General features: G+C 39.5%; 1 protein-coding gene across 1 annotated transcript in view; it reads right to left on the reverse strand.

The window, feature by feature from the left end:
* Positions 1-204: 204 nt before the first annotated feature.
* Positions 205-16260, reverse strand: part of Cr2 (complement C3d receptor 2) — a 33321-nt gene continuing 17265 nt past the window's right edge. The window contains exons 6-19 of the mRNA XM_063240269.1: positions 15381-15782; positions 14675-14848; positions 14505-14595; positions 14140-14216; positions 12845-13252; positions 12130-12202; positions 11681-11763; positions 10841-11233; positions 9959-10144; positions 8621-8806; positions 7958-7981; positions 7118-7193; positions 3574-3679; positions 205-947 (exon numbers count right to left, since the gene is read on the reverse strand). Of these exons, the coding sequence (XP_063096339.1) occupies positions 3589-3679; positions 7118-7193; positions 7958-7981; positions 8621-8806; positions 9959-10144; positions 10841-11233; positions 11681-11763; positions 12130-12202; positions 12845-13252; positions 14140-14216; positions 14505-14595; positions 14675-14848; positions 15381-15782 (2264 nt within the window). The 3' untranslated portion in view covers positions 205-947; positions 3574-3588. The remainder of the gene's footprint in view (positions 948-3573; positions 3680-7117; positions 7194-7957; positions 7982-8620; positions 8807-9958; positions 10145-10840; positions 11234-11680; positions 11764-12129; positions 12203-12844; positions 13253-14139; positions 14217-14504; positions 14596-14674; positions 14849-15380; positions 15783-16260) is intronic.

Consider the following 16260-nt stretch of genomic DNA (forward strand, 5'->3'; position numbering starts at 1 on the left):
TAGGCGGAGGAAGATGTTGGCTGAGAAATATGAGACAAAGTCTTGAGATGAGGGAATTGGATTTGTGGGTTGAGTTTGGCTAAAATGACCAACGTATAGATCAAAAAAGAACAGCTGATAAATTGCAAACTCTAAAAACTAAAAGACTATGTCTGTTTTTCAAGAATTCATGGGTTCCAGAAAATCAAAGTCACATAAGGCAAGTTGTGTTTTTACAATACTGTTTATTTGATGATGATATACATACACATTACTAATGTAAGCTCATGAGAAGACTTCTAAGGAAATATCCAAAGTTTGACTTTTACATCAGGTCTTTAAAGTTAAATCCTGATTCTTGCAACATGAAAACACCAAAACTTTGTACAAATTAGAATTACTGGTTATGGAAAGACAAAGAACATACAGCATTGTGAGGAAATATCCCTGGCCAATGAGGATCAAAGTGAAATACTTAACCACATGAAAGATGGAAATCTAGTCTTCCCGATAAAGGTGCCTAACACAAACAGAGGAAGTATTTCAAACTTGGTTTAAATAGTTATAGCTACATTGCAACCCAAAACATATAGTAATTGTAAGAATGTTGTTTAAAAATGAAGATGGCTCTGGTTACCAGGACAACACTTTTAGTGCCTTCCTAAAGAAGGTGACACCTTTCTAGCCATGTATTTGTTTGTAACCACAGCCTGACTTCAGGCCAGCAACCAGCAAAGCTTCAAAGTCCTTGCCCAGCACAGCTGTGAAACTGGAATCCAGTCTTTACCATTAGGCAAACCTTCTTTGTTCTTCATGAGAATAAGAGCATGTAGGAAATCATAGCTTGTAAAAAATTATCACATTGATCTTGAGACTACACAAAGAGACTTGCTGATTTTAAAGTGGCTTCTTTCCAGGCAATGTTTCACTGGTTTCCAAGGCAGGTGACCCATTGAAATGAATCATTTCTGTCTCGGTGGTAGCATGAATAGTGGCAGAGAAATTCAAAAGTTGAAATTACTGAGTGTTAACATTTTGCCTGCATGCCAAGTACAACCATTAGAAAGCCCACTAGAAGACATCATTCTATCATAAGTGATTCTTCAAATAACATACTTTGGAATAAATAATACTATAACTTATATTGATAAACATGTGTAAAACTAACAGGAACAAATGGAAAAATATTCTCATTCTCACTTATTCATATATTCACTCAACAACTATTTATGTGATGGCTTTACATTTGGATTTGGAGAGTGTGGCATTCCCAGTTCTCCCCCTGCCTGTCTTTGTGACTCCCCACCAGCAAGTAATCAACAGCAGCTTTTCTGTACCCTGCTTGTGGGACTTTTTGCTTACAGTGTTATACATGTAAGTCTTATTTAACTTCCCCAAATAAATGTCAAGTGGGCAGAGGTGTCATCTTTATTTTATATCTTATAGGGGAAAGTAATCTGAAGACACATTGGAATTCGAGTTCCTGACATTGGCAAGGATATTCTTTCAGCCTTCTCATTTATTTCTCAGTTTTCTCATTTATTTCTTGTTTTAGCCTGGTGTGATCTAGGGATAACACCCGTCTTTCCGCGTGGCAGCGAGGAGCAGTGAGATCAAGCACAAAGCCTTCACCAGATTGCCTGGGGAGAGGAAACCTTCCCTTGCTCACCCCGTTTTCTCCTGGGACCCTCAAATGGGTCTTTTGGGGGGAGCATTTCAATGTTTCTAAGCTGCCTATCTTTCAGCTTTCAACTTTAATTCACTGCTTATGGCCTTCTTTTTTTCTCCTTAAGCTCTGCCATGTTTCCCAGCTGATTAATCTGATTTCTACACTGAGAAAACGGCATTATTAGAAGAGAACAGGACCCGTTTGTCCACCATCACCCCTCTCCTGCCTTCTGGCTACCCTTCCTTTCCTTCTGTTCACCTCTCTCAGGTCAACCCCTCGCTCAAGCAGCAAGATCTCCTTCCCTTGGTGCACCCCTGTGTTGCTCGAGTAATTCTTCTCTCTTTCCTGGCTCACTGCTATTTTCCTGCTAGATCATTCTCATCTGCACGGAGTGAGCTTCTATTTACCCATTCTTAAAAAACATTTCTCTTGATTTCTTCCTACCCTTACTTCTAACTCTTGCTGTCACTCTTTTTATATGGTCACCTATGTAGGACAAACGTCCAGAGAGGGCTGTCTGTACTTGAGATCTGCGACTTCTTTCCTTTCATTCTCTGTTAAGCTCACTAAGCCAGGCAAAATTCAAGTTCACCAACAATCTGGTGCTACTTCCAATGGTCAGGTTTCTCTACTCATCTTTTTAACCTAATACAGCACTGACCAGACTCTCCCCGCCCTTTCTGTGCCTGACTTCCAAAGCACCGTAACACAGGGCTTTCTCCTGCAAGAAGCAGCTTCTTGGTCCTCTGCTGGTCCCTCTTTACTCCATGACTGGTACTGTTGCAGAATCTAAGGCTCAGGACTTGAACTTTCCCCTTCTCTAGCCTCTTTCACTATCTTTTTCAGCCTCACTGTTATGTAAATGCAGACACTGACACACTGGGCTCTCCAGCCTGGACCTAATGCCTGGAATCCGGACTTGTACACCAGCTGTCCCCGTGACACTTCTATCTGGAGGAGTATTACACATCTCACACTTCACAGCTTCAAAGTGCAGCTCCTGCCGTCTCATCCTTTACATCTTAATTCATACCAATTCCATTCTTTTATCTTCTTAGGTCACAAAATATCATCATTCCCACCTCTCTGAGTCTCTCATACTCTGATACTGTCAGCAGTTCCAAACGTCACTATCTTAAAAATACATACAGACTCTGACCTCTTTTCTCAAGCCTGGTGGTACCCACTCACAACCTGCCTGGGTTATTGCAATGGCCTTTTCACTGTTTACCATCTTCCCCTGTGGCTTCCTATAGCCCTCCCCCTTTCTTCTCTCTCTCTCCCTCCCAATCTCTCTTTCTCTCAGCCCCTCCCTCCCTTCCTCCTTCTCTCTCACCCTCCCCATCTCTCTTCTTAACACAGCAATTAAGGTGACTGTGTAGTTCATTTGCTTAAAACTCCAGTGGTTCCCATCTCAGAGTGAACACTCACTACAATGACATGATTACCCTCTCCCCTGCTTCTTATCTCTCATCACCTCCACCACTCTGCCTTGGTCCCTTGGCTCTAGACCACCAGGACACCCAGCAGAATCCCACTGCTTTACAGTCTTTCTACTACTGTTATTTGTTTATTTTTTTAACCTGGAGAGTTCTTCTTCTATGAGGCCACAAGGCTGCCTGGTTTCTTCCCTCAGCTTTTGTTCAACTGTCCTTTTCCAGGGGAAGACTTCCCTGTTCTTGCACTCCCTGGTGCCTGCTTTCACTTTCTTTATCTTTTTATTTTTTCTTAACCATTTTTCTAGGTAGTATATTTGTTGAAAGGATGAATTAGCGGTTAAAGAAAAGTAGAAACGTAAGTTGTTATAACAAAGTAGGTAAGTTAATAATGCAACACGTGTGGGATAGTCAAAACGATAAATACTTAATACTAAAAATGAAAGGCAATCTTGATATATTAATTGATAAAAATGTTCAATTTCATACCAGTCTATCTTCAGATTAGCTTGCTGAGCTGTACGGATCAATGGAGTATCCTTCTTGTGTTTCTAAATTAAGATCTTCTTTAGGCTTTGCATTTGTACGGTAACTGCTACATTGAAGAAATAAGAAAAATACAGTCTCTATTTTTTACTAAAGTTGTGTAGCTTTTTGCTTTCCATAATTCTCAAGACATGGCAAGTGTTTTTCAAAAATGATTTATTTTCTTAACTATCACTATGACCCAATTTTTTTGAAAGTTAGAAAAAAAAAAAAAACCATCCAAATCAGTCATCTATCTTTCTGTGTAAAAATTTCTATGTAAAAATAAAATACTTGATGGCTTGATAAATGTTCAAATCAGAGGTTAACACTACACAGTTTCACTCCTTATTCAGGACTCTTAATGACTAACAATTATAACTCTCAAATAGAAGAGATAAATTGAAAGTCTTTATTCTAGCATTTGATCAGAATTTTAGCCCTGTGGTACACAACTTGTAATTTTCCATTCCAACTTGAAAGGAAACATTAGTTTTTGAAGTTTAACTCAAAATCTTTACATACTCACACAACACTACAAACTTTAAACAGTTTTTGAAGTGAATGTTTTCAATTTTATTTTTTCAAAGTGTATATACCTGTCTCTCTCTCTCTCTCTCTCTCTCTCTCTCTCTCTCTCTCTCTCTCTATCTCTATCTCTGTGTGTGTGTGTGTATGTGTGTATATTTTCTGGGGATGGAACCAAAGGCTTCACACATGCTAGGCAAGTGCTTTATCACTGAGCTATCCCAGCATCACTAATGTGCTTCTAAAATCCCTTTATTGGAATCAGTGAATGACAATAAAATGTGATTATACTTTCATTGTCAGCTTTGAAACAAATTACTGGGGAAGATTACTGCTAAGGGTAGTTACAACTTGTCACTAGCATATTTAAGAGGTCAGCTCATAGGAGATACATTGAAAGTATAATTTAATGGCAATTTTTAGACCAATGAGAAATTCAGATGTTGTTAAAATAGATGATAGAGAATAGGACAGTCTTTTTGAAATATTTGTATGACTATTAAAATTGTTCAATTTTGTCAATAGATATTCCTTTTTTGATGAGTTATTTCTCATCTCATTTTCCAAAAAGTATTCAGGGAAATTCACATGTCTGTATCAATTACTAGAAAATAAATTGAAGTAGGTTAAAAATGGAAATAAAACCAGTGAGTGACACTTAGGAATTTAGTCTGACATATCTATTTGGGTTACAACAATTAAGACACATAAATAAAGTATATTATATAACATGCTAATAAGAAGATTAGAACTTTGAATTATTTTAACTTTTAGGTATTCTCCAAGTTTGCAAATTTCCCTACACATGCAAGGCTCTGATTGGCAAACCTAGTAGCGTGAAGGAAAGAGATAGAGACCACATTTCCTATTTATTTAAATGTTTCCCTACTCTTGGTTAAAATTATCTTTTAACTTCCTATGTGTGAAGCTATGCAAATGACAGACCTCTATGTCTATGTATACTTATGTTTTTGAGATCATTTTTTCTCTTGAATTTATAAGAGGCATGCAACAGTTACTGTTTAAGAACAAAATGTGGGGACACAGTCATTATCCCATATCCCTTCTATTTTTCTAACACTCTTGGTCAAATTTTAAAAAACCATCATTGATATCCTAAATAAAACAACATACAGAAGTGTCCACAGCAAATAGCTGACATTCATTAATTTAGCACAGCACTGTTGGCAATAAAGTGAGACAACAATAAATAAGTAATTAACAATGTACAGCCAGTGGAAATTATGTAAAAATAACAAGTTGTAGAAAATATATAGTTTTTAGGTTTTGTACTTGGAATTGAACTCGTCCTCATGCATGTTAGGCAAGTGCTCTACCACTGAGGTACATCTTCAATTCTCTTTTTATTTTTATTTGCTGAGGTGCCTAGGCTGGCCTTGAACTCGTGATTCATGGGCATGTGCTATTGTGCCAGGCTGAAAATACAGTTTTTTATTGAGACAACTAGATAATCCACTGAAATAATTATTGGAGTAAGTCACTAGATAAATAAATTTTGCTAGATCTCATTTGAAGTTAATTATAGGATGTAGCCCATACATTGGAACCAAATGGGGCAGGCATGGTTTCCTTAAAACAGGCTTTCAAATAGTTGACTACATAGAAAAAAATTGCCAGTAAATTACATTGACCAATTATCACAAAAGAAATTCCAGATTCAAATGATAAAAAATTTAAAGTAAAATGTAAAGGTCTGGGGCTGGGGATTTAGCTCAGCGGCATAAGCGCCTGCCTTGCAAGCAGGCAGTCGTGAGTTCGATCCCTGGTACCGATAAAAACGAAAAAAACAAAAAAAAAAGTAAAGGTCTGTCTAGTTTCAGGACAAAAAATTATAGCAAGAACTAGAAACCTAATGATATATTTACTTGGGCAATCCTGAAAATAGTTAAATGAAAGACTACTTGAATAAATGGAAAAGCCTAGGATGTTTCTGAAAGAGAAGACATCACAGAAAAGATGTTCTCAGAAGCCAGCCTAGAGACTTAAATGCAATCACAGCATGTTTGTTTTCAGAAAGATGACAAATGATTCACAGGATCACTTGGAAGAAAAAACAGAAGGAAATAGGAAGCCCTAAAAAAATACAGGGAGGGATTTGCCTTATTAGATATTATTGTAGTATGTATCTATCCTAATGAAACACAAAGTGGTTTGCGGGGCTGGGGATTTAGCTCAGCGGCATAAGCGCCTGACTTGTGAGCAGGCGGTTGTGAGTTCGATCCCTGGTACCAATAAAAAGGAAAAAGGCAAAAAAAAAAAAAAGGCACAAAAGGGATCAAGAAACACAGGATATTCAGTTACATTAATTATTTTGATACATGATCAAGTTAGAACAAACCTTGTGGAAAGCCCATAGGCAATATTTATTAAGTATATTAACTATTCATAGTAATTCTAGTAATTCTAAAATCTATCCAAAGGAAACAAGTAGATACTATTAAGTTTATCAAAAAACATTCATTATGTCTTCATTATCAAGAAAATTGTGGAAGCAATCTAAAATTTTTCAACACAGGAAGTTGTTGAAAAATTACAAAGAAAACATGATTTAAAGACACAAAATTATGTAGTTAGTCTAAATGAAAAGTAATTCAAGATGAAAAACTATACTGCCAAAATTTCACCTCATTAAAAAAAGAAGAAAGAATATAAGAGAACTCTTAGCTAGGAATACAGTAATTATCTGAAGCTGTCGCCATGCAGCTATTTTGTGTGGGGGTTTTCGTTTTATTTCCCAGATGGTTTCATTTTGTTTTATAATATACCACCTGAATAAACATCAGTAGCCAAAATAAGCTATCTGGTCTCTTTTAAGTCCTTACAAGAGTTTTTCCTTCCATGTATCTCAAGATGCTTTGTGCCAATTAGCACACCGCAGTATTCATCTAACACAACTCGTGCTTGTGTGTTTACAAAAGCCAATGCTTGTTGAGCCGTTTGGCTAAGCGTTTGGACTTACCGTACTCTGAGTTTTGATATCATGCATAAGGCAGCGATACTCAACAGGAGAACAAGTACCGGGGCTGCAATACTACCTGCAGGAGGGGAAGAGTGAGCATCAAAAGCCAAAAAGATGTGTGCTGTGGACCGATAATGGGGCCTGGCGGTAGGGAAATGGTTTTGTGATGTTTATACTTAACTCTTCTCAATCATAAATATTAACTTCTTGAAAGATCATAATTGGGTTTGAGTTTTTTTGTGTCTGCCTTTCAGAGCAGCACCAGTTGCGTGAGCCCAAGATTCTAGTCCTTTCTTTGTGGTTTTTTTCTGTTCCTCCCAATTTCATCAGTCACATTCTTGTCATTGTCTTGAAATTAGGAGCAGAGGCTACCAAGATCCCACACTTTTGCATAACAACACTTTGACTCTAGATTGGGAGATACATTTTGCTACAACAGAATTTAAAAACCTATTTCATCCCAACCAGTGATATAGCTCAGTGGCCCAGCACCTGTCTGGTAAGCACAAGATCCTGAGTTTGATTTCCAGTAATCCCCGCCTCCCAAAAAAACCAAACCTATTTCAGTAGTACCAAATCATGGAAAAACATCAAGAGTTTATAAATTGAAATGCTGTTTAAAAATCAGGACTATTTGGCTGTTTAAATATTTACCTAACACTGTCCCAAAGAGACATTTTGTGACATGGCATGTAGGTTAAAAAATACCTTTAAACCATAAAAGAAGGGGATGGTTATTGAGTTAAAATGAAAAAACATTAATAGGTAGGATATAGATACATATAAATGTATGTATAAAGCATCATAAGAGGTTTTCTTCAAGAATTTAAGGAAACTTACCATAAACAACAGGAGCAGGTGAACCTAAGTAAAATACAAAGCAATGAAAATGTCAGTCTAGTTAGCACAACTCAGTGTGCCCAAGTCCCATCATCCTCTGGTGCTGGCCCAGAAGGCAACAGTCAGCCCCCTTCCAGGACTATTATGTTATTTGTTCCCGAGTTATAGCCATTCTTTTACATACAAAGCCTCACTGTATGTTCTTTTCACTTTAATTAGGTAAGCTGGGGGAGGTTGCCAACAGAGAGAGAGAATAAAAGGATGTAATCACATTTAAAATGCATGATTCCTCAGAATCCAGTGCAGATTTAATTGTCATCACAGTGAGTTAACAGTATTTGAGCTCCTGGTGAACTGGTAAGCACTTCAAAATCAAGATTCGTCAAACAGGGAAGTCTCTGGTGTGAGTCCTCTAAATGGAAGGCTGTAGGTTTTGCATTTTTGTTCCTTTTAAATTAGTGTTCCCCTCTTTTTATTTTCTTTTATTTAGCTTGCCTATCCTCACAAAGGTGTGCTTTTTCTAAAGTGGACTACTGGCTTCAAGTTTATCTGTTAGTGCACCACTGGCCACAGAGCTATGCCCACTGAAAGCCTGCTGAGAGAGATCTCTTGCTGGCCACTGTCCACGCTACATACAAGCAGCAGTGAAACCTTGGCACTTACGGGATCTGCAGACGGCCAGAGGAGGGTTCCACTGCTGGTCATCCTGGCACTGGCTCTGGGGACTGCCCTCCAGGGTGTATCCATCTTCACACTTCATGGTCACGATGGACCCGTACTGGTACATCTTCTCAGGCTCCAGTCCCTTCTGGATCCCATTTGTGTTCTCAGGGAAGCTACAGTTTACCTCTGCAATTAAAAGAATTCAAGTGAAGCAGAGCCATGCTTTGTCCTTTTAACAAGAAGAAAGCAGAAACTGACCTTAATGGAAACATTCACAAAACAAATTTGTCTCATTCTAGGTAAGTAGAGCTTCAGAGAAATAATGACTTAAGCACAGCCTCTCTCAATAACCCCAGAGTGATTTTATCCAGATTGCTCTTTCTGCTTCTATGTCATCACTCACAGTAGCAGATGGTCCTAATGGCCTCTCAGAGAAATGGAGGAGTCACGCTGAATATTGTGTTTTATTTATTTATTTATCGGTACCGGGGACTGAACTCACGACCACCTGCTTGCAAGGCAGGTGCTTATGCCGCTGAGCTAAATCCCCAGCCCCTTACACTGAATATTGTGACTCACTGTCTTTTTGTGTGTCTTGTCTACTTTCTAATTCTTTGTGCCATGTGAGTGCTTCCTCACTTCTTCCTTCATCTTCTCAGCACAGGGATCGCGAGAGTGTGGGATCTTGGATTTGATCCTGACTCTTCTACTTCCCAGTTGTGTGGCTTAGGGTTGGTTCCAAGTCACCAGAACCTTACCTAGACCACAGGATGATATCGGCAGCAACCTGCGGTGAGTGCTATGAAGACTACATGAGACGAGGTGTGAAAGGGGCTACATCCGGGATCTGGCACATGTTAGAAAGTGCTCCATAGTATTAAAGGTGAAGTTATTACTCATTTCATACATTGTTTATGATCATGAGTGTGACTTTTTGGAACTTTTATAAAAATGTCTGCATAATCCTGTCACCATACAGAGGAAATAGATGCAGAAGTCCATTGTGCTCTTTATTGGTATTTTATCAAGTGCACACTTATCATATCACCACAGGTAAAACAAAACTGTGCTTTCATTTATGAAAGTACATCAACTTTCTATATGTGGTCAACTATGTAAGTGGTCATTTGCAGTCAGACTACAGCCTAGGCCATTTTTTTCACCTCGAGAGACTTATATTAGGTAATATATTAACCCAATCAAATGCATTTAACTAAATGGTCCAATTAATGCATTTCCTTGGCTGTTTTAAGTTGAACTTACCTAACTGTGAACATATCTATGTGGAACAAATTGATTTACTATGAAGAACAACAAGAAAACACACAGACCATGCACCTTTACAGTAAGGGGCAGCTGGGCTCCAGGTCCCTTCATGGGTGCACAGCAGGAGGGGTTCCCCCACCAGCACGTAGCCTGGGTCACAGGTGTACAGCACAGACATTCCAGGAAAAAACTGAGTTCCATCTGCACCAGTATGGTTCCCATTGAGGACTGCTTGTGGAGGCGGACACTCTATGAAAGCTTAGAGATCAAAAAGAAAGGAACTTTAATACAGTGCAGAACACCTAGATGAGCGTATTTCTTGTGGTGGCAATAAGAAAGGCAATGAGTGATATATTAGCCAGTTAGCTGGTGACCAGAAACCTTCATTCCAACTGGACCAAGCAATGCTGGAAGATATGCACTTTATATCTACATCATGCCAGATCTGAGGAAATGCACCAAATGGGAGGTGCTGAAATATCTATCAGCCAAAAGAGTTCACTTCTTTTCCCTTTAAGTAGCAAACAGACTGTCATCTAAGCAGCACACAATCAAGTAGAACTAGGAAGTGAAGCCACCAGATGTGACAAACTAGAAAGCTTCTGTTCTCCCAAAAGTGGCAGCCACTGAAGACTCACTTTTCCCAGCTTCATTGTTTACCTTGGATCATGGGGATGGATTCAACCTAAAATAAGACCACTTGGCTGACCAAAGAGAGCTATTCTGGGGCAATGAATTCTACGGGGTCCCTAATTAGAAGCTGGTGTTGGAGGTAATTACTGAAAGGAGTAAAACTGTCAATTGGCAACTAAGACAAGAAAGGACATTCGATGGATTTGAAGGCCAGCTTCGTTCCCCTCAACACCAACAGGCTAGAAGGAGGAATGGCAAGCGCTTGCTCAAAAACCTTTATTTTGTACAACATCCCATATTTTATCCCTTAAAATATCTTACCCTTTCGGATACAGGATGGTATACTTGGCACCCATGTGTTATCCGTATGGCACCTTATCAAAGCATTGCCTTTCATGATGAAGCCAGGATTGCAAGCAACATACACTATGTCATTGTGAGAATATGACGACTGAGTTTTGTTGAGTAGATATCCATGTTTGATGCCTGGACTAAGGCAGTGAGTTACAGGAGGCGATTGTAAGCACTGTGGGGGAGGCCCACTCCAAGCTCCATGTCCTTCAGAATTACTTCTGCACTGTAAGTTTTTCTCTCCCAAAAGATAAAATCCTGGGTTGCATTTATAAGAGACTTCAGTCCCATACAGAAACTGTTTTGCCATTATGCCTGTGGGTCTCCCATTGGCAATCAGTGGTGGAGGCTCACAGTGAATAGCTGCAGAAGAAATTTAGGGAATTCAGCTTCAGGGAGCACATCACAGTGGACAGTATTCCTTCAGATATGGACAACACTATGCAAATGCATTGTACTTCACATTACTAGTTATTTAAACTTTGGAACCTGGATTACACTTTTTGTACAACAACTTTGTAATGTAAGCACAAAAAATTCAGAAAACACAATAAAGTATAGGAAGAAATATATCTGTGTTTCTGTGACCTAAAACTATGGGCTACTTTTATATTTAGCAAAATTAGCTGACAACTGCTTGACAGCTACCTCAATTGTTTCTAGTATGGATCAAACAATGATATATTTTTCATTATCTTACATACACTGAGGAGAAGAATAAACTATTGGGACAGTTACAAACTAGTTCTTTAGTGGCCTTCCCTCTCTGACTACAGATGTCTACAATTTGCTCTTTTATTCCCAATTTACCTTCACAGTGTGGACTTTTTTGAAACCAGACTCCATTCTTGGCGTCTTGACACTTCTTATAGGTATATCCACTCAACTGGTACCTAGAGAGGGATACATGGTAATACAGTAGTTTTTCTTTGCCCAATATCACATTTCTGCAGCCTGACCTCTTCAAACTATAAAAACAGTAGTACTTCTAAATAAGAACTTCAGCACATAGAAGATAAAGCCCTTGGTCCCGCAAACAGAAAACTACTTTAGAGTTACAAACACTCAGTGCAAAGCCTTTTCCATTTCAAGGAAGCATCAAAAAGCCAGAATTGCTGGTTAGGTCAATGGAGCCTCATGTCCTCTCTGAGTGTGGCAATGGGGACCTCTACGGGGCCTCACTGTGACAAGTTGTGGGTGAAGTTAATGCCTCATATCAAGTGTATCATTTTCTCAGAGTGGGACTATCTCCTACTCACCCCTCTCTACAGGAGGTATTCACAAGTTCCACTCGGGAGCCAGCTGGGAGCTCTGTCACAGGCTCGCATCCTTCTGGAAAAGCCAAGTTGGGATGACTTGTACATGCCTCATAGCAACAAGAAAGAGAGCTTTGGAACCGAAGGGATCTTTGAGCCATGGGGCAGGACTCTTGTGTCCTGAAGGCAGACGGTCAATGTTACTTCCCACAGCATGTAGCCAGGGTCACAAGTGCTGTCTGCAAACTTCTCAGAGACCACGGAGACCATTTTCTCCCCAGCACTGTTCACAGTGGAACCCACATGACATAGGGGCATCTTGGTCAGAGGCAGTCTGGAGCTTTGTAAGAACAAAGGTCAGGCACCTCTCATTCATCACTGAGTGCTTCTGCTGTTGTGAAAGAATGAGGCCCATTCCAACAGGGCTTCTCATTTTCCACCCTGAATGCAGCCCAGTCAAAAGAGCTGTTCACCCAAGAACACACAGAACTCATGCAGAACAAGGTACCAGAGCATGGAAGAAACTGGAAAGTAACACGTGCTCCCTTTGCTGTTCCCCAGGACTGTTCTTATAAACAAGAATAAGGAAATAGAGTTGGGGATACAGCTCAGCAGCACAGTGCCTAATTGGCAAGTGCTAGATCCTGAGTTCAATTCCCAGTACCGAAAAATATAAAAAGAAAAGGTAAGTAAAAACCCTCCCCCACTAGGTTTTTACCTTTTTCACAAACTGGAATTTCAGGATCCCAGGTGCTATCAGCTTTGCAACGAATTCGACCACTGCCCTTCAAAATAAATCCATTCTTACACTTAAATGTCACACTGTCATTGTAGGAAAATGGGGCTTCCTTGCCAGATATCTTGTATCCATTGGCAACGTGGGGAGCTGAGCACTGGACAGCAGGGAGGGAGAGTTTACAGAGAGGAGCAGGACCACTCCAGGTGCCCCTGTCTTGATCATCACTTGTGCAACGAATAGCATGCTCCCCAATGAGGTCCAATTGCACTCCTTTCTCTGGCCCAGGGTTACACGTGTAAATGACCGTAGTTCCATATGACATATTTTCTAAGGAACTTCCCGTGTGTGTCCCATCATAGATAACAGGGGGTGGCGGGCAGGTGATTTCTAGAGAGATGAAAAGACACATAGAAGTCTGTGCCAGTATCAGACACCAAAGAAAAAGAATAGAAGCCAAGCACAGTACGATCCTTTTGTTTTCAGGTAGGTACAAGTGACTTTTCGTGGGTTATATTGAAACTTTGTTTTATATATATAAAATTTGATTTAGACTGATTTTACAAAAACAAATCTTTACTAAGTAAACATACTGATTTTTACCTTATGAAGCATTAAATCTCAGTAGTCAGTTGCTAATTAAAAGGGAGAATTCTTTTAACTTAGCCAGTAAGGGAATAAAAGGTACAGAGGAATGGGATTAAGCTTTTTTTTAGTTTTACCTTTGGGCTGAGATCATATGATCATTTATATGATTAGTGAAGCATATTTATTATTGATTGAGTGCCTATTTTGGGAAAGGCATATTAATTATTGGAACTTCATTCCGATAATTTTAAAGTCTGTGGTTATATGCCAACCTTAAAGTAGGGAGACTAGAATTTCAGAGAAGCAACATAAATTGCCCGAGATTGTACAGCTATAACGTAGTAGGAACAGAAACTGAGTTCAGATGTGACACAAATCCCCTAATCTCTGCACTAGCATACTGTGTCCTAGATTATAGATAGTGGTTCATATCCTCATCACTGTCATTACTCTTGTAATTCTAAATGCCAAGAGAGAATCAGTAAAACAGTATGTTTAATTTAACTGATTGAGGTAGAAAACTTTAACAACAGAAAGATGTGGCAAAACTACATGACAATGACTACTGACAAAGTTAGTAGAACAGAATGTCATATGCTAATTCCCATTGCATGCCCTCAAATTGAAATTTCCCTGGAAATGCATGGATCTTACATCAGTCAGAACCTCTGTCATTTTTTGCTACTCACCTTCACAAAGACGGATCTCCATATACCAAGGAATTTTTCCTTGACACAGCTGATAAGCATTGTCACCTAATCGATACCTAGAAACAGAGAATCATTTCATTCGGCCATCTGGCGACCCCTAAGCTAAGCAACAACAGCCAACTCTAAAGCAGTCTCACCACTTTCAAAACAAGAAGCAACAAGAACAAAACCATAGCCAGTTTCAGTATCATCCACCCACTGCAGTTTCCACGCATGGAAAAATTGGCACAATCAGCACTCTATAAGCACGTGACAGGAACAAACCTTTGCAATAAACTTACATAAAGCTTGCAGTGTGCACAGATAAGCCAGACCTGGTTTGGGCTGAGTCAGCCTTCACTCACCCTTCACCACAAGTAGAATAAACAGCTGGTCTAACATATCTATCCTGAGGTTTTTTAAAAAGTTGAGGTCCTAATGGTTTACACTGTGCCGCTAAGGAAAGAGACTAGGATGAGAAACAACTTCAGGCAATCTTAGAACAAACAAGGCATCTGTCTTTGAGGTCTGGTACCTTTGCACTGCGGGGGAGCAGGTGTCCACTTCCCTTCAGGGGTGCAATGGATGGATTCTTCTCCCACCAGCTCATAGCCAGTGTTACAGCTATATTTTATAGATGTGCCAGGGACAAACCGGACCATGTGTCGGTCCTTGTGCCCATTGAGGATATGAGGAGGTGTCTGACAATCTAAAGCACAGGGAAAACAAAACAAAATGATCTTAAATAAACAACAACAGAAAGAAACTGACTCCAAGAAGTTGACATTAACAGTATAATTCCACTCTGGGTGCAGATAAGCGTAGGGGTCAGTGTTGTTTTCTTTTCTGCTCTCAGGCTGTTATGAATCCTATTCAGATCCTGGTTACTTCTTTCCCTTAAGGAGTCATTTTGGGTGCTTTTATGGGAGATTTTGATCTATCCCTGGGTGAAGTCCCCTTTAAGACATTTTTTGTTAAAGAGAGATGAGATTTTTCCTCCCATTTTCTCCCAAAGGAATGCAAAACTTAGAAATGCTTAACGTTTTCTCCCCAAGCATATTTCCACAAAATGAAGCAATGGTGGAAAGGTAATAAATATTAGGAAAGCCCTCACTAGGTTTTCTGTCTAATATGTTTAGTATGGCTGAGGGAGCTAGAAAAGGCCATTTAAAGCATGCCACCTACTCCCGGAAATTTTCAGAATTATACATCACTAGCACTGTGGAGCCTTGGATACCTACCCTTGTCACAGACTGGTACTGATGGCTCCCATGCACCCTGAGCATTGCATCTGATTCTCCTGCTGCCCTTCAAGGTGAAGCCAGAATCACAAGTAAATGCCACAGTGTCATTATAGGAATATTGGTCTTTCTGTGCAGAAAAAATTTGACCTCTTAAGATTTGGGGATGAGGACATTGAACCGCAGGAGTAGAAAGTTTGCAGTATGGGGAAGGGCCACTCCAGGTCCCTATCTTCTGACTGTCCATGGTGCAATGGATAGTTTTCTCCCCAACAAGGATGAAGGTCACTCCTTCCTCAGGGTCTGGATCACAAGTGTAAGTTACAGTGCTTCCATATGAAACATTTGTTGAAGAGCTGAGTCTTCCATTGAGAATAGGAGAAGGTGGTGGGCAAAGAATTTCTAGAGAAATTACAGAGACAGGAAATATCACAGGCATGCTGCAACATAGAGTGTCTTAGGGATGATTGTAACCACTGTCACATCTTAGGTTCAAAACAGTCACATTTCTTTGTGTCAATCATAGCAGCTCATGAAATAAAATTTAAAAGTATCATTTTAAAACTTGATTGGTGAATGCATTTGCACTGTTGATCCTTTAATTCTTATTGACAAATATTTAATTTCTTCTTTGTATGTGCTTTGGCTTTGTACTTAATAAGTGAGTATAGTTTCCAGAGAAGGAAAACCCTAGGAACTCATTTGATTTAAGGAAGCAAAAAATTAAGAGGCAACTGAAGGTGGCTTCAGTGAAGACCAAATACTTAAGATCTCCAGGAGTTCTTTGTTCTGTAAGGGTTTGTATGCTAATAATGAACCAACATTATTTAATGAAGCTGTGAATGCAGGGTTCTTTTGAACCTCAGTGGTTCATACTAAC

Source organism: Cavia porcellus, unplaced genomic scaffold (assembly GCF_034190915.1).
Source record: "Cavia porcellus strain 051 isolate PalLab524CR breed Dunkin Hartley unplaced genomic scaffold, mCavPor4.1 scaffold_29, whole genome shotgun sequence".
Lineage (NCBI taxonomy): Eukaryota > Metazoa > Chordata > Mammalia > Rodentia > Caviidae > Cavia > Cavia porcellus.